General features: G+C 43.3%; 1 protein-coding gene across 1 annotated transcript in view; it reads left to right on the top strand.

The window, feature by feature from the left end:
• Window positions 1-8,331, top strand: part of LOC142766053 (maltase A2-like) — an 84,571-nt gene extending 76,240 nt beyond the window's left edge. The window contains exons 4-7 of the mRNA XM_075867871.1: window positions 1,832-2,020; window positions 3,503-3,868; window positions 4,617-4,793; window positions 5,213-8,331. Coding sequence (XP_075723986.1) covers window positions 1,832-2,020; window positions 3,503-3,868; window positions 4,617-4,793; window positions 5,213-5,680 — 1,200 coding nt within the window. The 3' untranslated portion in view covers window positions 5,681-8,331. The remainder of the gene's footprint in view (window positions 1-1,831; window positions 2,021-3,502; window positions 3,869-4,616; window positions 4,794-5,212) is intronic.
• Window positions 8,332-16,389: the final 8,058 nt, after the last annotated feature.

The following is a 16,389-nucleotide window of genomic DNA, read 5'->3' as shown; positions in this document are numbered from 1 at the left end:
ACATGTATATATGGTACTTACAACTGAAATTCAAACATTATTGAACTGATATACTGATATGCTAGTGTCTAAGCTCGTCAACACCCTTCTAATTGTAATTATGGTCTATCTGAAATGACTTCTCGAATCTTAGATTCGTAAATGCAAAAAAATTTTGACTTGTACCTAAAGGGTGATGGTTGCAGGAAAACGCTGCACAATTTGAGGAATAGCTTTTTGCGTAGTAATACTTTTGAGGAAGCCCGGAAATTTTTATTGAACGAACAGAGAATACGAAAGGTATAGCTATCACAATAATCCTGGATGCTTTCCGCATTCCCTTTAAATAGTTGGTTTAACTATGTGCGTGTGTTTATTGGAATAGAAAACATGGCTTGAATGAGGATAAGGAACGTACACGTGCATTTACGTTGCACAGAAGTATCATTACCGTGTTTTATAAGTAAAACAGGTTGCACTCATACACGCCCACTTTTATATCATTGTAGTAAAAACTAATTTTTCAAGCGACACTAATATGGAGCCTTCATAAGCACTAGAAAAAAAAACTACCGATGTTGGCATTCGACGTATGCAACAATGCAAAATGGTATTTACACTGTATGAGGAAATCCTGCAACGTAAGTCGAAATATGGCACACCAAAAAAAATTAATTGCTACTTTTCGAATTCGTCTATTCTCAGGCAATCTAAGAACTGTGTTTGTGGCATCTAGGCTAATCTATTTTCTATACGCTGACAGACGTTTTCTATCTGAAACGAAAACAATCCGCTAACCACGCAAACCTGTTCCTAAACCGTACGTCGTCTCTCACCGCTTCGAAATCGAGAGACAATCCGGCTGTCAGTGGCCGCTACGGTCGTTACGCTTTTCAATTAGCCCGAGCTGGACGGCACAGGCTACATCGTCCGAAAAAAAATTCTCTAGGGACGCCGGGTGTGAATGACATGTCCCCGTGGAATTACGGTGCAAACGCGATCGTACGCGAATAGCTAATGACGCCTAAAAATCTCGTTAGTGTCGTAGCTGGGCGGAGAACTCCTCCAGGAGATCCAGGGGGCTTTCCATTTCATTATCAGTTGGGATTCGGCCGCATTTCAATTAGTTCCCAGGCCCTGTATTCGGCTACACCATGCGTGCGTTACCTCGTCGGTGCGTTATTGTACACCGAAATGCTTTCATGACACGCGCAGTATTTCTTCACTCAGTTTCGCACGGTCCCTAACTACAGGTCACTCTCACGCTAGTCGCGCCTAGAAGTTAGCTTGATGTTAAGTAAGCTATCTGGGACGTGGCTGTGACGACAAATCTACCACGTTCGTGTTTCGACGAATTGACCAGGCTCATCTCTGAGTTCACCACATCACTATCTATGGTAATACGTGGTGAGCTCATAGATTCTCTGAGAAAAGCTGAGTTTCAAAAGTAGAAATTCATTTTCTTTGGTGTGCCATGTTTCAACTTACGATGCAAGATTTCTTCTTGCAGTGTAAATACCACTGTGCACCAAAGAACACATGAAATCTTTCAGCATAGCGCGCTTGCACATCACAATAGCCCCCATGCTCGTCGTGGCAGTTATCAGAGCGTTGTAGCTCGTGTTACGTTAAAGTCGGTTGAGTGGCGGATTATGGGGGTAGCCTTTGTCCTGCAGTGTACGTAGCCGGGCTGATGATGAATTATGACGTTAAAGTAGAGTGGCAACCGTGTGTATGCTGCAATCGCGCAATTAAACAATTAGTTGCAGAAAGTTTTTGTTCGTGTTGAACCAACACTTCCTGAGAGTAGGTTAGTTATACATTTGTACACTTTCATCGCCTACTTTCGCAGAGCAATGGCGTCGACGAGTGGGAGGACACTGACGATGACGATCGGCGTGACCCTCAGCGGCCCTTCGGAAACCAGCTTTATCTGAACTGGTCTCACCCTGAAGTGCGGCAGCAAGTCATGAGCTCACTTGCAGTGTGGATCGAAAAAGGAGTGGATGGATTCTACCTGAAACATGTGGACAGGTTGCAGGTGAATACGTCATACGGTGGTACAACTATACTTTTTCGCTTCATTAGCAGATCCCGGCGATAATGAACAAGGCACTTTGGATGATGAAAGAGAAAGGCACGAAGGAAAGACGGAAGCTTGCGATGAGAAATTCGTAAGGAGGAGGTGTGTGCTAGAATGGATGCTTCGACAAGTAGAGTTCAATTTTTAAGGCCGGAACGAAACAGTTCCACTGGTAGCCTCGGATCCATGACCCTTCCCGCTTACGAATTTCCCATAACCAAGTGGGAGGTTTACTATCCCGACACGCCCTGAATCAGCCTATTCCTAGACAGGATCAGTTAAAAATGGCGCATAGCTTGATGTTGCCAATGTCAGGTTAAGCGTACCTTTTTGCGTGCAAGCAGCTCAGGATCGAGCTCAATCCGGTGTGCGGCGTCACAACCCTTGCAGCGCATGCACGTCCACTAACCTACGCTGGCCCCCGCTCTCTTTCTTCTGGGCTTTCCTCCCCACGGCGTTTACACTCTCATTGCGCATGCGCGTTTCCTCTCACTCTATATCCTCTCCTACGCTTCCCCATCTCTCGGTTTGAATTGCTAACGCAGGCAGCGTCTGCTAACGAGTTTGATTGCAAAAAAAAAAAAGACTGCCAGCGTCAACGTCACCGCCAGTGTAAGCGTCAGCGCCCGCTGCTTCGCATATACACATAGTTCTCTCCAGCAGCAGATGATGCAACTTTTTCTTCTAATCTGTCTTACTTGTCTTGAAGGTTATAGGTCAAGACTTCATGGTCTTCGTACACCTTCAGAAATGTTTCGAAGTACAGAAGTTTTTGTACAGATTATAGAATATAAAAAGTACAATTCTTCTGATTTTAGTTCAACGTATGTAATGCTATTACTTCTAAGTGCAAATACAGATGAGTGACACTTACACTACTCACAGCCTGAAGCCTCTGATGCTTACTGGGAAGTGAATTTTCAGTGACCAGCAGCCTCTTGCTTGGCAGTCGAACTACTGAAGCGTAATTACCCTACTGAAGTGTTTAGTATGTAATTTGATCATTTTCACATGCTTCCAAAATGTACTTATGAATACGTCGCCTATATATAGGGAACATAAGATACATATCTGGATTCCGAATGGAAATCATTGGATCTATTGGAATGACGTGCACAACATAATGTAGGGAGGCTCCACTGTTCAGCATTTGCCTAACCTTCAAGCTTGTACTCTACAAGGGGTCGAAGTGACTGAGTTTCAATAAACTGAAGACGCAGCATCCGACGCTAGAACATAGGAGACCCAGCCAGTGCCGATGCATGTGGTCGGTCTGTGTTTAGATGTTCAAACAGGTAGGGCACGTGTCACCTGCCCTACCTGTTTATGGGGCTCTTGACTAAAGATTCCTCTATAAATGATTTTTTGAAGGTTTCATTTTCGGTTTTCCTCAAGCTTTCGCAATTAAATATGTTTATAACGTTTCCCACGTCCTATCAGGTTTCTGACGACCGGGAACTCTACGAGGTACTGCTGGCATGGCGGCGACTGCTAGATGAGCACGACTATCTGGACGAGCGTGGACGCATCCTCATGACGTCGGTGAACCTGGCCCAGGAGTTGGCTGACAGGGACTCACTGTTCATCCAGCCAATCGTAGCCCTGTTCGACATTCTAGACGTCCACGTGCCACTCGAGGGTGGTCCTGATAACGTGACGCAAATCATGGCGTCACGGTTCGCACAGGTGACACAGCAGACGAGACTTGACACGCGCACCACTGCTGGAGTCAGCACCGACGAGAACATAACTGGCGGACCTAGCAACGAAAGAAGGCAGTGCGGTGGAGTTGTCAATATGGCAACGGTCAGTATATCAGACAATCTGTTTGTTTTCGTTCTACCTTGATAATCGCTTATGGTCTCTTCATGTTAGTATCAGTGCATTGCTTGTTTACATGGAAAAAATATAAAAGTACGTTGAAAAAGAAGCAAAAGTAAAGTATACTTGAGCATCTTGTGTAGCGTGTCAGAAGGGTATATTAGTGACAGTCTTGTAGAATACGAAGAAATTTCATTTGGAAGGTAAAACAGTGTGCAGGGAAGTGAGACCCATAGCTCGTAAGAGAAACATTGTGTCAAAATTGAAATGAATCTGCATAAAAAGCCATATGCATCTCGCATCGTGATGCCAGTTATAGATCATAGGTGTGTACAATGCACACAACAGTTTTTTTCCATAAGTCACATTATAATTGCAACTATAAAAGAGGCCATCCTCCGAATAAAAGTCTGAAGCTAACCATTGAAAAATGGATTCGTAGGGATTCTGCATGGCCAACATAATCAGTTTGTGTCAGTTTTGCTTTTTATTCGTGTGTAGATTATGTCTTCATTCATGGAGGGAAATGTTTTGCATAAACTAATCGCATATAAAAGCTTGACCGCTGTATATGGATGCAGTTTCTCATCTTCCTATAGATATAAGTGTCATATTAGAAAGCAAGAATGCTACATCTTCAGCGATAACTGCTTCGGCAATACTTATAACCTCAGTAAGGTTGCTCTTGTTAAACATCAGTTATGAATCGCTTTTGATTCTGCTTCTTATTCAGGATCCATGGTTGAGTTGGAACCTCGGCGACTCAGAAAGTCCACGACTTGCATCACGACTCGTGGATGTCGACCCACTAGCTGCCCTCTTCACCCTCTGGGGCATGCCAGGCACGGTGTCTTTGTTCTACGGGGACGAAATTGGCATGAAGGATTCTGTAGACCAATCAACTGGACGAGTAAGTGAACTCCCTTTTAAAAAGAGACATAGAAAAATACTGTGTTCTGAATATGTTTGAATGTACTCTAATATGTACCATCCATGATTATTCCACCTCTTTCTTTTGTTATATTACGAGGAGCCTTAGAGTCATGTGATTTGAAAGTACCGAGTCATCACATTGTTTCAAGTGGTAGTAATAAGGCAAATATGGGATGATACATAACGCTCCTAAAATTTTTTCATGTGGCTTTTTCCTAGTCCCTAGTATATGAGAGTGAAAAGTGCGTATTACCAGGTAACACATTACTTCCCGCCTTACTGTAGCGCTTTGATATCATGCACATGTGCTCTCCCAAATAGCAAACAGTTTCATTGCTAAAGTTCAAGGTATTATGATTATTCCAAAATAAACGAACATTTTCATTCGTTGTGCAGTCTTTCCGGACGGGACAGTTGGGTCCCATGCAGTGGAGTGACGCGACCCACGCAAACTTCTCATCTCCCGCCTCACGACCCTGGATGCCGGCCCATCCCGATCACGTCATCAGGAACGTAGACAATTCCAGTGAGATCATCGACACATTGGCCAGGGCGGCTGAGCTGAGGAGCAGCGTAGTTACGTTGTATATGTCGGGCGTGCCATCACATCGACACCGACGATGCAACACGAAGCTAGTGCGCAAGTGCGGAGAGATCTTCGCTATGGAACGCTTCTACCCACGTCGCGCTCGCTACGCCGTGGTAGCAAATTTTGCGCCGCGAGGCGTAACCAGCGACCTCTCAGACTTCGGCTTCGAGGGCAACGTCGTTGCTGGAACCTGTTCAAGCCTCCCGACACGAGTAAACTTCCGCGAGCTTTACCTCGAACCCGGTGAAGCGCTCTATGTTGAGATCACCAGTTGAATGAGAGAAAGAAGAAGTGCCCAAGGTGATGTCACGTGACGATCATTAGGACATTCACTGCATGCGTTTGTAATGCCGGACGTTATCACCGGGTGTCGTCATCCGGGCGTGATCATCCAAACGAACATTATCATCTGAGGAGTAGCAGGACGAGCAACACCTTCTCGACGGCTCATTACACCGAGAAATGTGCTACGAGACAGTTATCGGGGCTAACTATATCGAATTCTTCGTAATGTGACTCGACCGTACGTCCATGTTGAAGTTCCACCCACTCCGAACCAACGCTCCACGAGCCGTCAGCTGTGAAGCGAGTGCGCTGTCTTCGCACAAGTATTTGATAAGAAAAACAGTTGCTTGTGAGCCGGCGTAGTGAACATAGCTTTGACAAGGAGTGTAAGTGCTCGTAAGCACTTGCCCGTTTTATCATATGTGCGTGCTCTTGGCCAAACTCAGGACAGGGTTCCATCATGTAATGGTGTTTTTCTTAACCACTATTTGACGACGGCAGTCACTCGTGGTAAGATGTTACCGAGATCAATCTGTGCCCTGTGCTGTGAAGCTTCTATCTAGGAGACACCTACCAGCTTAGCAGCCAACGTTGACTCCTGTCAACAGTTGAACGCAGCTCCTGAGCGGACGTTTTTGGTGTGTGGGATACGGAGAACTCTAGGGTATCGGAGCAAAGCATCCTACCCTGGCTGTCAGCAATATTTCTGATGGGACATTTGTAGTTCGGTGCAGCTCTTTACCTTTCTCTCTCAATTTCTCTCCTCCGGATTGCATATTGACTCACTGAAAAAAACGTCATCTGAGCATTTATTGAATTCGACATAGAGGGGATTTGTGTTATGCGAACAAGTGCCATGAATGCCATGAATAAGAGAAATGTCTGAGTGCGTGACAAGCCAGAATGTATTACCAGTGCGAAGCATATACATTCCTTCCCAGAGCTGTCGGTATGCGGTCATAGGAATTGCGAGGTGTACCACGCGCCGTATTATAGTAAAAGGACTACTGAAAGAGCAAACGTGCTCTGAAAATTAGTAATTCTACATATATCGACACATCCGTAACGCCATTTACCACTTGGCTACAAAGCAGACCAACTAAAAGTGCACCGAAAGAGTTGCATGGAAGTGTCATATTTGGAGGTAAACGCTTGGCGCAATATTAATTAAACTGTGGGTCGTTTAAAATGCCATGCTGGTGGTACAATAGAATTGATTTGTTATTAGTGCCATAACAGAGGACCTAAAATAACGAGAGAGTTCATGTGCGGGCATTGAATGAAATGCCCTTCTACTCGGCATAAGATGGCCTTCCACGTGGTAAGTATAGTTCAGAGACCCGGAGAAAGTGTTTTGGGACTTTAGGAGTTTTATGTAAAGCAGAACTAAAAAAATCTGCCTCGTGTCTACACATATGTGCCATATCAAGTGTCCACCACTCAATGCTTGAATGGTACAGCCAACACTCATAGAAGCTGTCATATTTCCACGGTGAGGAAGTTCGCTCCAAGGATGTGTTTTTGAGCGGCGCACTTCAGACATGCCTAGAAGGAGCTGCTTTGGAAAGTGTCCAGAAATCTTCCCACTGTAGGTGGAAGAGATGACATAAGAGCAATTTGACAAATTTTTGAAGCTAACTTCAGGAGAGACATTCACCTTTTGTCCTGTACAGAGAACGCTATTGAAGTTGCGATTGAGTGTAGGGGCAGCAGATAATATACTTTGTATTACTGTAATTTTCTGTTTTTGTTCATTGCATAGGTCAATATCGTCACAAGTTTGGATAGCGGAGTTCGTTTGTCATAATATGGTTTGAGCACACAAGGAGATCTACTTGCTCATAAAGAAGCTTCCGTGAAAAAAAATGTTTGAAACTCGTGCAGGGGAATGTAGTTATGGGAAGTATAAAATGTCAGGTGGTTCAATCAATCACAGTTCTCAATTTTTAGAAGAACACATGATTCCACGAGACATTTCTTCATCAAACTTCATATGTTCGAACAGTTCACGGACTGATGTGCACTTAAAAACTATCATTCGCAGAGTCCACTTGTGGCTTCTTCGACTGCTTTTTTACTGAACAATCGAGCTTGTTCTGAAAAAAAAAACATACATGGAAGAATTATGTTTACCTTGCTGTTGGATTAAATCCAGCTTGTATATCATTCACAAAACCAGGGCACATTGGTTTTAACACAAGGGTTCCGTAGGTGTTACTGCACTAGTTTCTTTGACCGACAAAAAAAATTGTTCACTTTCATTCATGCTCATGTAAGCCGGAGTTGAAGCCGTAGAACCTTTTCTGAGTCGTTATTCCAAATGTATGTAAAAGAAAATCCACTGAAAAAAACGAGAGGCTATAATTAAGACAAATTAGTTTTTTGTGCATTTCTAACCATCTGTGAAAAACGCCCATTGTGCATACCTTCAACAAAAAACACGCAGGAAGCTATGTTCATTATGCCTACCTAAGGCGTGACATATAAAATGAGTGTAAGCCTTTGTATATTAAGAGCTAGAGCCCAGCACACACCTTTCAACACAACAGTATTCAAGGTGCATATTATTGTGTTAATGTCTTAATTTCGTTCTTAACAAACAAGTGCTGTCTGAATTCATGAAGATAACTTGCAGAAATAAACGTCCTATTTATTGTACAGTCTTGTTTGATTCTTTTTGCCCGTGTCGCTTGTTTTAGTTTGGTTATAGATGAAAGAGCGATATGTAACTGTGTTTGTGAGAATCACCTAACAACTTCTAGCTTTCTCGATACAGAGTGTCGCTGCAGTTCTACGAAACAGAACAGTCTGAGCGAATAAGAAAATATCGCGTCCGGCGAAGGTATATGCATGGTTTGAATGGAGTCTTTCACACCGCCTGCTAAAGTGACCTTTGCGTAAAGTTGATGGCAGTGATTGGTACCGCAGATTTATAGGACCAAATTTTTTCATAGGTGGTAGAGTCATATTTTAAGTATTGTTCTGCAAGTGATCGTTTTCTTGAAATTACAGACTTTTTTGATGAGTTTGTCAACTCTCATGAATCTGCGGAAGGGTCTCAAGGTTATTTTAGCGCTAGTGTATAGGCATGTGCTCGTTAATTTCCACAAGACGCGTTAGTGAAGCTTGAGTTTTAATAGTTACAACCTTATCCCTAATAAATTTGAGTCCGTTTGACCAGTCATGACATTAAAATAACAGAGGACCTATTTTTGATAATATACACTTCTTGAATAGCTAACGACACGTGGAGTGCCTAAAATGAAAAAAAAAAATATATTAGGTAATTTTCTTCCCCTAACTATACACAGGAACTACTTAGATTCCATGAACCTTGAAAGGCCTTACCACACCTTTTTGTTAACTCTAAAGTGCCAAAAAATACCTAGATTTCCTTTGAATAGAATGCATGTGCCCAACTTAGCTAGTTTCAACAACCTATCAGCCCTGCCAAGAGGCTTCAATGGGAAGAACCATTCAGAATTAAGTAACATTTTGCAAAAAGCGTCAGTACCGAGCTGTTGGCGCGAAGTATGTAATATAAAAAAAGTTGGCATTCTTGAGGTCCAGCAACAAATGAAGCTTGTGGTAACTGAAATCATGCAATTTTTTTGAAGGACATGTAACAATAATATTCACTGCCAATTTCTTCTGAAAGAACGCCACCTGTAACAAATATTATGCCTATTTGCACAACACCCGTGACTAAGACAAAATTCGATGTTTAGGTTCCCTTTCATCATCATCATCATCATCATCATCATCATCATCATCCTGACTACGTCCACTGCAGGACAAAGGCCTCTCCCATGTTCCGCCAGTTAACCCGGTCCTGTGCTTGTTGCTGCCAAATTACACCCTTTACTGTGGTGCATGTGCGTCCAGCACTGAACGGCTACAACTTGGGTATTCGATTGGCCCACACTCAATACTATTGTTTTCGCTGAGGCAAGCTCAGTGACACCTGTGACGATGCTTATAACGAGTTATGTTTTCGTAGCTCCCTAACGATTCTCGGCCTCCCTAATGATTCACTTGCTAAGGCTGACGTTTTTGCTGTGGTTGCCTATTAACGTCAACAGAGTTTCCAGGTTTGGGTAGCGCTGGGTTTCCTAAGTTGTGAGTGAATTGCTTGATAATAAAAGATGTGGTTGAGCACACCAAACACGTGAATAACCAGAATGTGAAATTCTTACTGAGCACACAATGTAGTGAGCACGCAATAGTAGCCCGCAATCGTGCCACAGTGCTGAAGCTTCTTTCTGAATGTTGTGGCAACGTCGCATCAATATTTGGCGCCACTGGCACTAACATTCGAAATACATAGACAGGTATGTTTAGAAATGCACTCTTAACCATCTCATCTTGTTTATTTCTTTCGCGTAAGCTCTTGGAATATTTTAATATTTATGTGCACACTCTACGTTTCCCACACGAGTCTCACGACAGGATACCGTTCAGCTAGAATGCAACGCGCCTTCTCTATGCTGAGCTTGGTCGTTACGATGAGTGATCGTTTTCGCGCAAGAAAGCCCGGAACGCACTAATGTGAAAGAGCGTTTTTTTAAGCAGTCCATTTTTCTTGCGTGGGTTCGCAGAACATTTATAAATAGATAGAGTTGGCGGTGCCTTTTACGTAGGATGGTGCCTCAGCATGATCAAAATAATAACAACCAGACGCGGATGATTGATGGACGTTCTTCGCTTTTCCGAGCGTTCCGGCGCTCTTTTTAAACCTGTCCATAGCTTCTGTCGATGCGCTGCGTTCATGGTTTGGTGATGGCACCGGGAAGGCAAGGAATAAGCTTCGCTAAAACAAATTATTGCATTATGGTGTTTCGGTAAGCTGGAATATACCAATAGATTAGGCTTCCTATGTTCGGCTGGACATATTAACCAGAAATACCTGAGCATACCCGTAGATAACCTCAACTTACCAAAATAAAGAGCGGCATGTTACAAACTTCAGAACGTATACAAATGAATTGTCACGAAACGCATTTGAAGTGACAAGTTCAGCTTTGCAATGCCGGTACGTTAAGGCTGGCACGCTTTGTACACTTGCATCTAGAAGGTGACATGGCGTGACACAGTCATACTAAGGCACCCCAGGTGGTCGAAATTTCCGGAGCCCTCCACTACGGTGTCTCTCATAATCATATGGTGGTTTTGGGACGGTAAACCCCACATATCAATCATCAATCATACTAAGGCATACTAAGCGCCCAATTTTGTGTTTGCCCAAGGCCTGACTATAATAAGTGATTCACTTCGTGGAACCTTTGGTGCTATTTGAAGGCAAATACATGGCGTAAGCTTGGAACAAAAAATATGAAGCATCGCTGCGATGTACCAACTCACCAGAGTCAAAGTAGTGTTCCCAGAAAATATTCCTATGCCTATAGCTGGATATTAAAAGGCTATATGACTCGTTTTACATTGGAGTGATGTCCAACTACGAATTTGGGGTCACAGTTGAAAGTTGAAAGCGCAAAATCAAGTTTTGGTGGAGACAAAAAAGCGGAGGCACGGCGTGAATTTTTAAACACGCAAACAAAATATGATGTCCCATCTAACACACGGGAGCCTTGGTTTCAAAAATGGAAACATGTGTTCGAGCAGATCGCTTTAGATCACGCAGGCAACATCCGTACTCTGACGGCGCATCGCCATCGTTCCTGTGGAGGATGCGCGGGGAGGTCTGTGTCATGGGCGACTCAAGGTAAAGTCGTCTCGGCAGTCTTTTTTCTGCAAGAACACGTAATCGCCTGGAGAAGGGATGTGTTCCTGATAGAGAGAGAAGTGTCACGACGGCTTCATCTTGAGTTGCTCATGACACAGACCGCCCCGTGTTTCCTCAACAGGAACTATTGTAATCTACTGTCAGTGCATCTGTACGCGGCTTGCTTGATATATTCAAGCGCACATAACAAGGAAAATGCTGAAGAACGATGGGACGCAGCTTTACGCTACCGTACTTAAGAAGTGTGGCAGTTTGGGCTAGTTGGTATGACATGACAATAGTTATAGCGGGATACCAAAACGACGACAAAGAGACAAGAAGTACACGAGCGCTTCTTGTCCCTTTGTCGTCGTTCTGCTCTCGTGCTATAACTATCGTCATGCATACTTTAGAGGGGCAATGGGGCCCACAAAGTGGCTGAAAGGCTAGCTGTTTTGGTCCCAACGTGAGAGCGGGCCACTTCATGAAATTAGCGCGAGCTATTGAGCTTTAATAAAGTTATCTCAGCCGTACATCTCTAAGATGACCAGCTTCAAAATGCGTTTTTATTTGAGTTATGAACAAGATGTTGGAGCCAAAACGTTTTTGTGTGTGTTGATATTCATGTTTGGTGGCGCAGATTCTACGCTTTTTTACCTTCACTTTGTATATCGTGCTGAACACATGGGCTTCCGTAAAGCCTTAATTTTCAATATGACGTTTTGTCGCTCTTCTGCAACACATAGAAACTTAATCACCGAAGTTTACAACCTTTCTATTTTTGTTTCGTGCACGTACCTTTTAATTTGCTCATTAAAAGAATACTTCTTTCTAATCGGAAAAGCAAGTAAAAGAACCTAGTTGCTTCGTAATACTGCAGTTTCAGCAGAGGAAGCTAAAACAATGAGCAAAAAGAAGACGGACAGCGATGTCACTGTCTGTCTCCTCGGTGCCTGCTTCACGGTTTCGCGACTCGTTACAAGACTGCTAAATACTTTTGTCGACATATGCTATGCAGATTCGCATATTTGTGACAGCAAATATTACACAAACGCGAGCGAGAACTTTCATGCGCTTTATATGCTGGTGGAGTTTCTGCCGTATGACTCGCTATTTTATCATGGCAAGTCCAGCTGGGAACTGTTTGAGAATGGGCGGTCAAGAAGAAACATACACAGGCTGAAACACATATACGCGAAGGTACTTCCCGACTGTTTACTTCATATTGTTCAACAAACAAAAAAGAGATATGGTCGAGAAGTTTGCAAATGACGTTCTGAATGATGATTCTTCCATGATAACTATGTATGTAGAGGCCGTCGACGTGAATGGATATTTGCAGCTGTCTCGCGCATCACAAGCCCCGGATCCAGCGCCTTCTCGGAGGACAAAAAAAAATCGATTCGTTGGGGCACAGAGGAGAGAGCTTGATGCGAAACTAGAAGCATCGGAAGCATGCGGCAGCTGTCCCTGACGTTGACCAGCAGGACGCATGCTACTGCCATTACGGCGTACATGTCGAGCGTTCAAACGACCCTCGGACCATCGTTTAGATTCGTGCTTATGCCATTGCTGATTCTCTAGAGTCACCATTTTGCCTTCTCATTATGTGTGTACCCGGAACACTCCGACGAAGAACGAGTACCTTGCATGTTGTGGAGGTCACGTTCAGCTAACAATCACATGCGCGCTTAAACAGTGGAATGTTCGGTTCCGGTCTGCCTGGCACTTGGTTTATATTCTGCTGACAGTTGCGTGTCAGCAGAATATAAACCAAGTGCCATGCGGCATTTTATATAATTCCTTTACTCTAACTTTTAAGTTGTACGCAAAAAAATAATGTGCCATTTTTTCTTGTGTGGTAGAAAGGAATACCTAAAGTGATCCTTGAAAGTTGCAAACACAAAAGTGCGTTTTCTTCATGGGGTCTAGCTAATGATATATGGGAAGGACAAGAAGATTGAAAAAAAACGTGTTGATTATTTCCAGTGGAGTGGCTTAGTAAACGTGATTCTAAAGAGAGCAATTTGAAAGTCAAAATACAGTAGGTTGCAAAAACATAGAGGAACACGAAACAATTGCAAAAGAGATCCATGGTCTGCTCTTTGCAGTTATGAACGGCTTGAACTTTGTGTTCAGTTTTTTTTTCTTCATTCAGTGGCGATGGCTCTGTCTGGCTTCTTCACCTGTTCCGAAGGACCAGATGCCTGCTTTAACTATTAGTGGTTACGATTTATCAGCTCTGTTTATGTCGAGACGCAGTATCTCTCTTTAGAGCCTTTTCGTTTGGCGACAAGGTCATGTTCTTTTTTTTTCTTTGCAAATTGACTAATATAATCTGGACGTTTCAGCCATCAATATAATAAAGTACTTTGCAAGCAAGCGTTTTAAGCCTGGCAGTCGTACTGTATTACAAAAGATGAAGGTAACATAAGCGGCAATGTCTACATGCTGGTTGAAGGCACGGACCATCTTTATGTAGGCTCGTGTAAAACATATTCTAATATTGTAGAGTGCATGCTCGCCAACACGCCCGTGTCACAACACACAGTCACTGAAAATATTCACACACCTCCACGGGCGAAATGTCACTTCAACATTCGATAGCCTCCTCTAAATGATCATCCTACAGCGAGTACGTTACTACAAGTGACACTAAGATAAATATTTCCCAGCTTCGTTTGAACCTCGGCTAGAAATCGATGTGCTTAATAAAAATTATTGGTGCCAATATTTTTTACTCCATAAAAAGCTTGAAATCATGCACGAGGTAGCTCATCGCGTTCTACAAAAGAGCTCGTACCCATCACAAGGCCGACTCAGGCGTTACAACTCAGACATAGATTCACAATGCCCAGACACCTCAGAAGTGTACTGTTCACTCGAACACATGCTCTGGCAATGTCCCGAATTACCTCGAGGACCTCTCACCAGTGAGTCCGACTGAGAGGAGGCACTCAGGAGCCCCAGAATCAGAAACCAACAAAAGGCAGTCCAGAGGGCCCAACAACTGGCGGAACACCCCCACGTTCCCACCCCGACTCGGGCGTCGCCTACAGTCATGGCTGTTAGAATGTCCCTCGTGAACACCCTGGTGGCTTAAACTTGTCAAGACCATTTATAAAGTTCTTAACTGACTGACTGCCACTAGGGTTACCGGCCTTTTCAGAGCCCTTTTTAACCCTCCTGAGGCAGTGACTGGAAGCACACTCGCATGCTACCCACCACGCGATAAATATTCATAACTTTCTAAAAGTAGGGAAGCACTCAACATGTGATCATTCACTACACTAGGGAAAAGCGTGATATCCGCTACACACTGTCGATGCGGTGGCTGATGAAGATACTCAGTTATGGCTGAGCCTTTCATAATAAATTTCGAACACTCAATCACCTTCTTGTTACGCCATTCGCACTATGTGCCATTTGGTTGCCACCATGCTCTTCTAAAACGTTATATTACACAATTTACCGCGATTTCTTGCATGTCATAAAGCCAGCAAAGGCTTTGTTTGCAACAGATTTCCAAGTGCTCATATGACTGTGTGGAAGAAAAGTGAGTTGTTGCGCAGAGAGCCCTGGTTTTAATCCCGTTGAATATTCAATATTGTTTTATTTATTGCATTTTTTTCGCCTTCGTACGATAGCGGTTACGGCCGCTGGCGGTGGCGGCGATGGACAACTATGGCACCAAAATCATACTTTTTTGACATTACATAGAATGTTTCGCTCTAGAGTGCTGCTCTGATTACAATTGCGATGCCAGCTAATCATCAAAGCCAGTATCATGACAATGTACTTCAAACAGAAACTAGTAGCAGAAGAGACGAAATAAATTCAGCGGGCAGACAATAAATACTACATAAGCCACCGTGGTGTTACGCACTAGGTGCTATCAAATAAAGAGGAGGTACAACCCGATACGAGTCAAATAGGAACTAGAAGCTTAAAAGGCGACATCTATTCGGCATGCAGACAATGAATACCACAGAGGCTACCGCAGTGTAATTTTTTACTGTGTTGCTTACAAAACATGCGAAATGGAACAACTTCCATAAGAAACAAGAATCGGAAATATTTCTCGGAACATGATGTTGAAACACGCCTGGGAACCATCATTTCGTCCAGTGACGAAGAAACTGTGGTGGCTCAGTGTATGCGTACCATGAAAGTAAATGAGAGAATATTGCACACTGAAATTTCATATTTGAACGTTACTTCATGTTTGAAGATTAAAAAAGATGACGGCATAAGTTGGGCCTACGTGGGCGAAACCTGTACATAGCGGTTGCATAATCGTCCACTCTGCTTTTATGGTTTAAATAATCTTGCATAAACGGCAGCTTATGGCCGTGGTGGGCCGCAATAATTAGCCCAGGGTCCTGATAAATTAACGTGCCACTTCAAGCCTGTAAGCCTAAATTGTAATGTATGATAGGTTTCTGACCCCTAATCTCTGCCTCGAGAGCCTCTAATACACCCCAATCCTCTTATTAACCTCAACAAATAGGAAAAAAAAACTGCATCGAGGTGCATCTCCTCGTAACCGATGTATTCGGTTTGAGGGGATCTTCCAGTGGCTGACAAAAAGCTCCAATTAAGGCCTGTGTTCTTGCAAGCCGGAAGCTCTCCGGTCATTGCGGAACTTTTAATTACGTCAGAGGAGGAGTATAAAAATAGCGTTGGGATTAATGCGACTACATTTCGAGAGAAATATTCCAGACTTCCCTTTCTTTGCAGAAAAAATTAGAAACTTTCAATGTGACACAGACATTAAAGTAATGAATGATTGAAACGCAGATCAACGTACAGTCTTTGTTTTTTTCCCCTTGCCTTTCTCTACTTACTGCATTTCAGGTAGTTTGTTGCTTGTCATTATTACTTAATCAATAGTGCCACTTTGATACATTGAGTTGGCGTTTCACTTTCTAAGCACTACTGCAAAGCTGGACTTCAAAAAAAGTTATTTCGTGATCA

The sequence above is a fragment of the Rhipicephalus microplus genome, chromosome 6 (genome assembly GCF_043290135.1).
Source record: "Rhipicephalus microplus isolate Deutch F79 chromosome 6, USDA_Rmic, whole genome shotgun sequence".
Lineage (NCBI taxonomy): Eukaryota > Metazoa > Arthropoda > Arachnida > Ixodida > Ixodidae > Rhipicephalus > Rhipicephalus microplus.
Note: the sequence above shows the minus strand (reverse complement) of the source record. Positions and strands in the feature narration are given on the sequence as shown.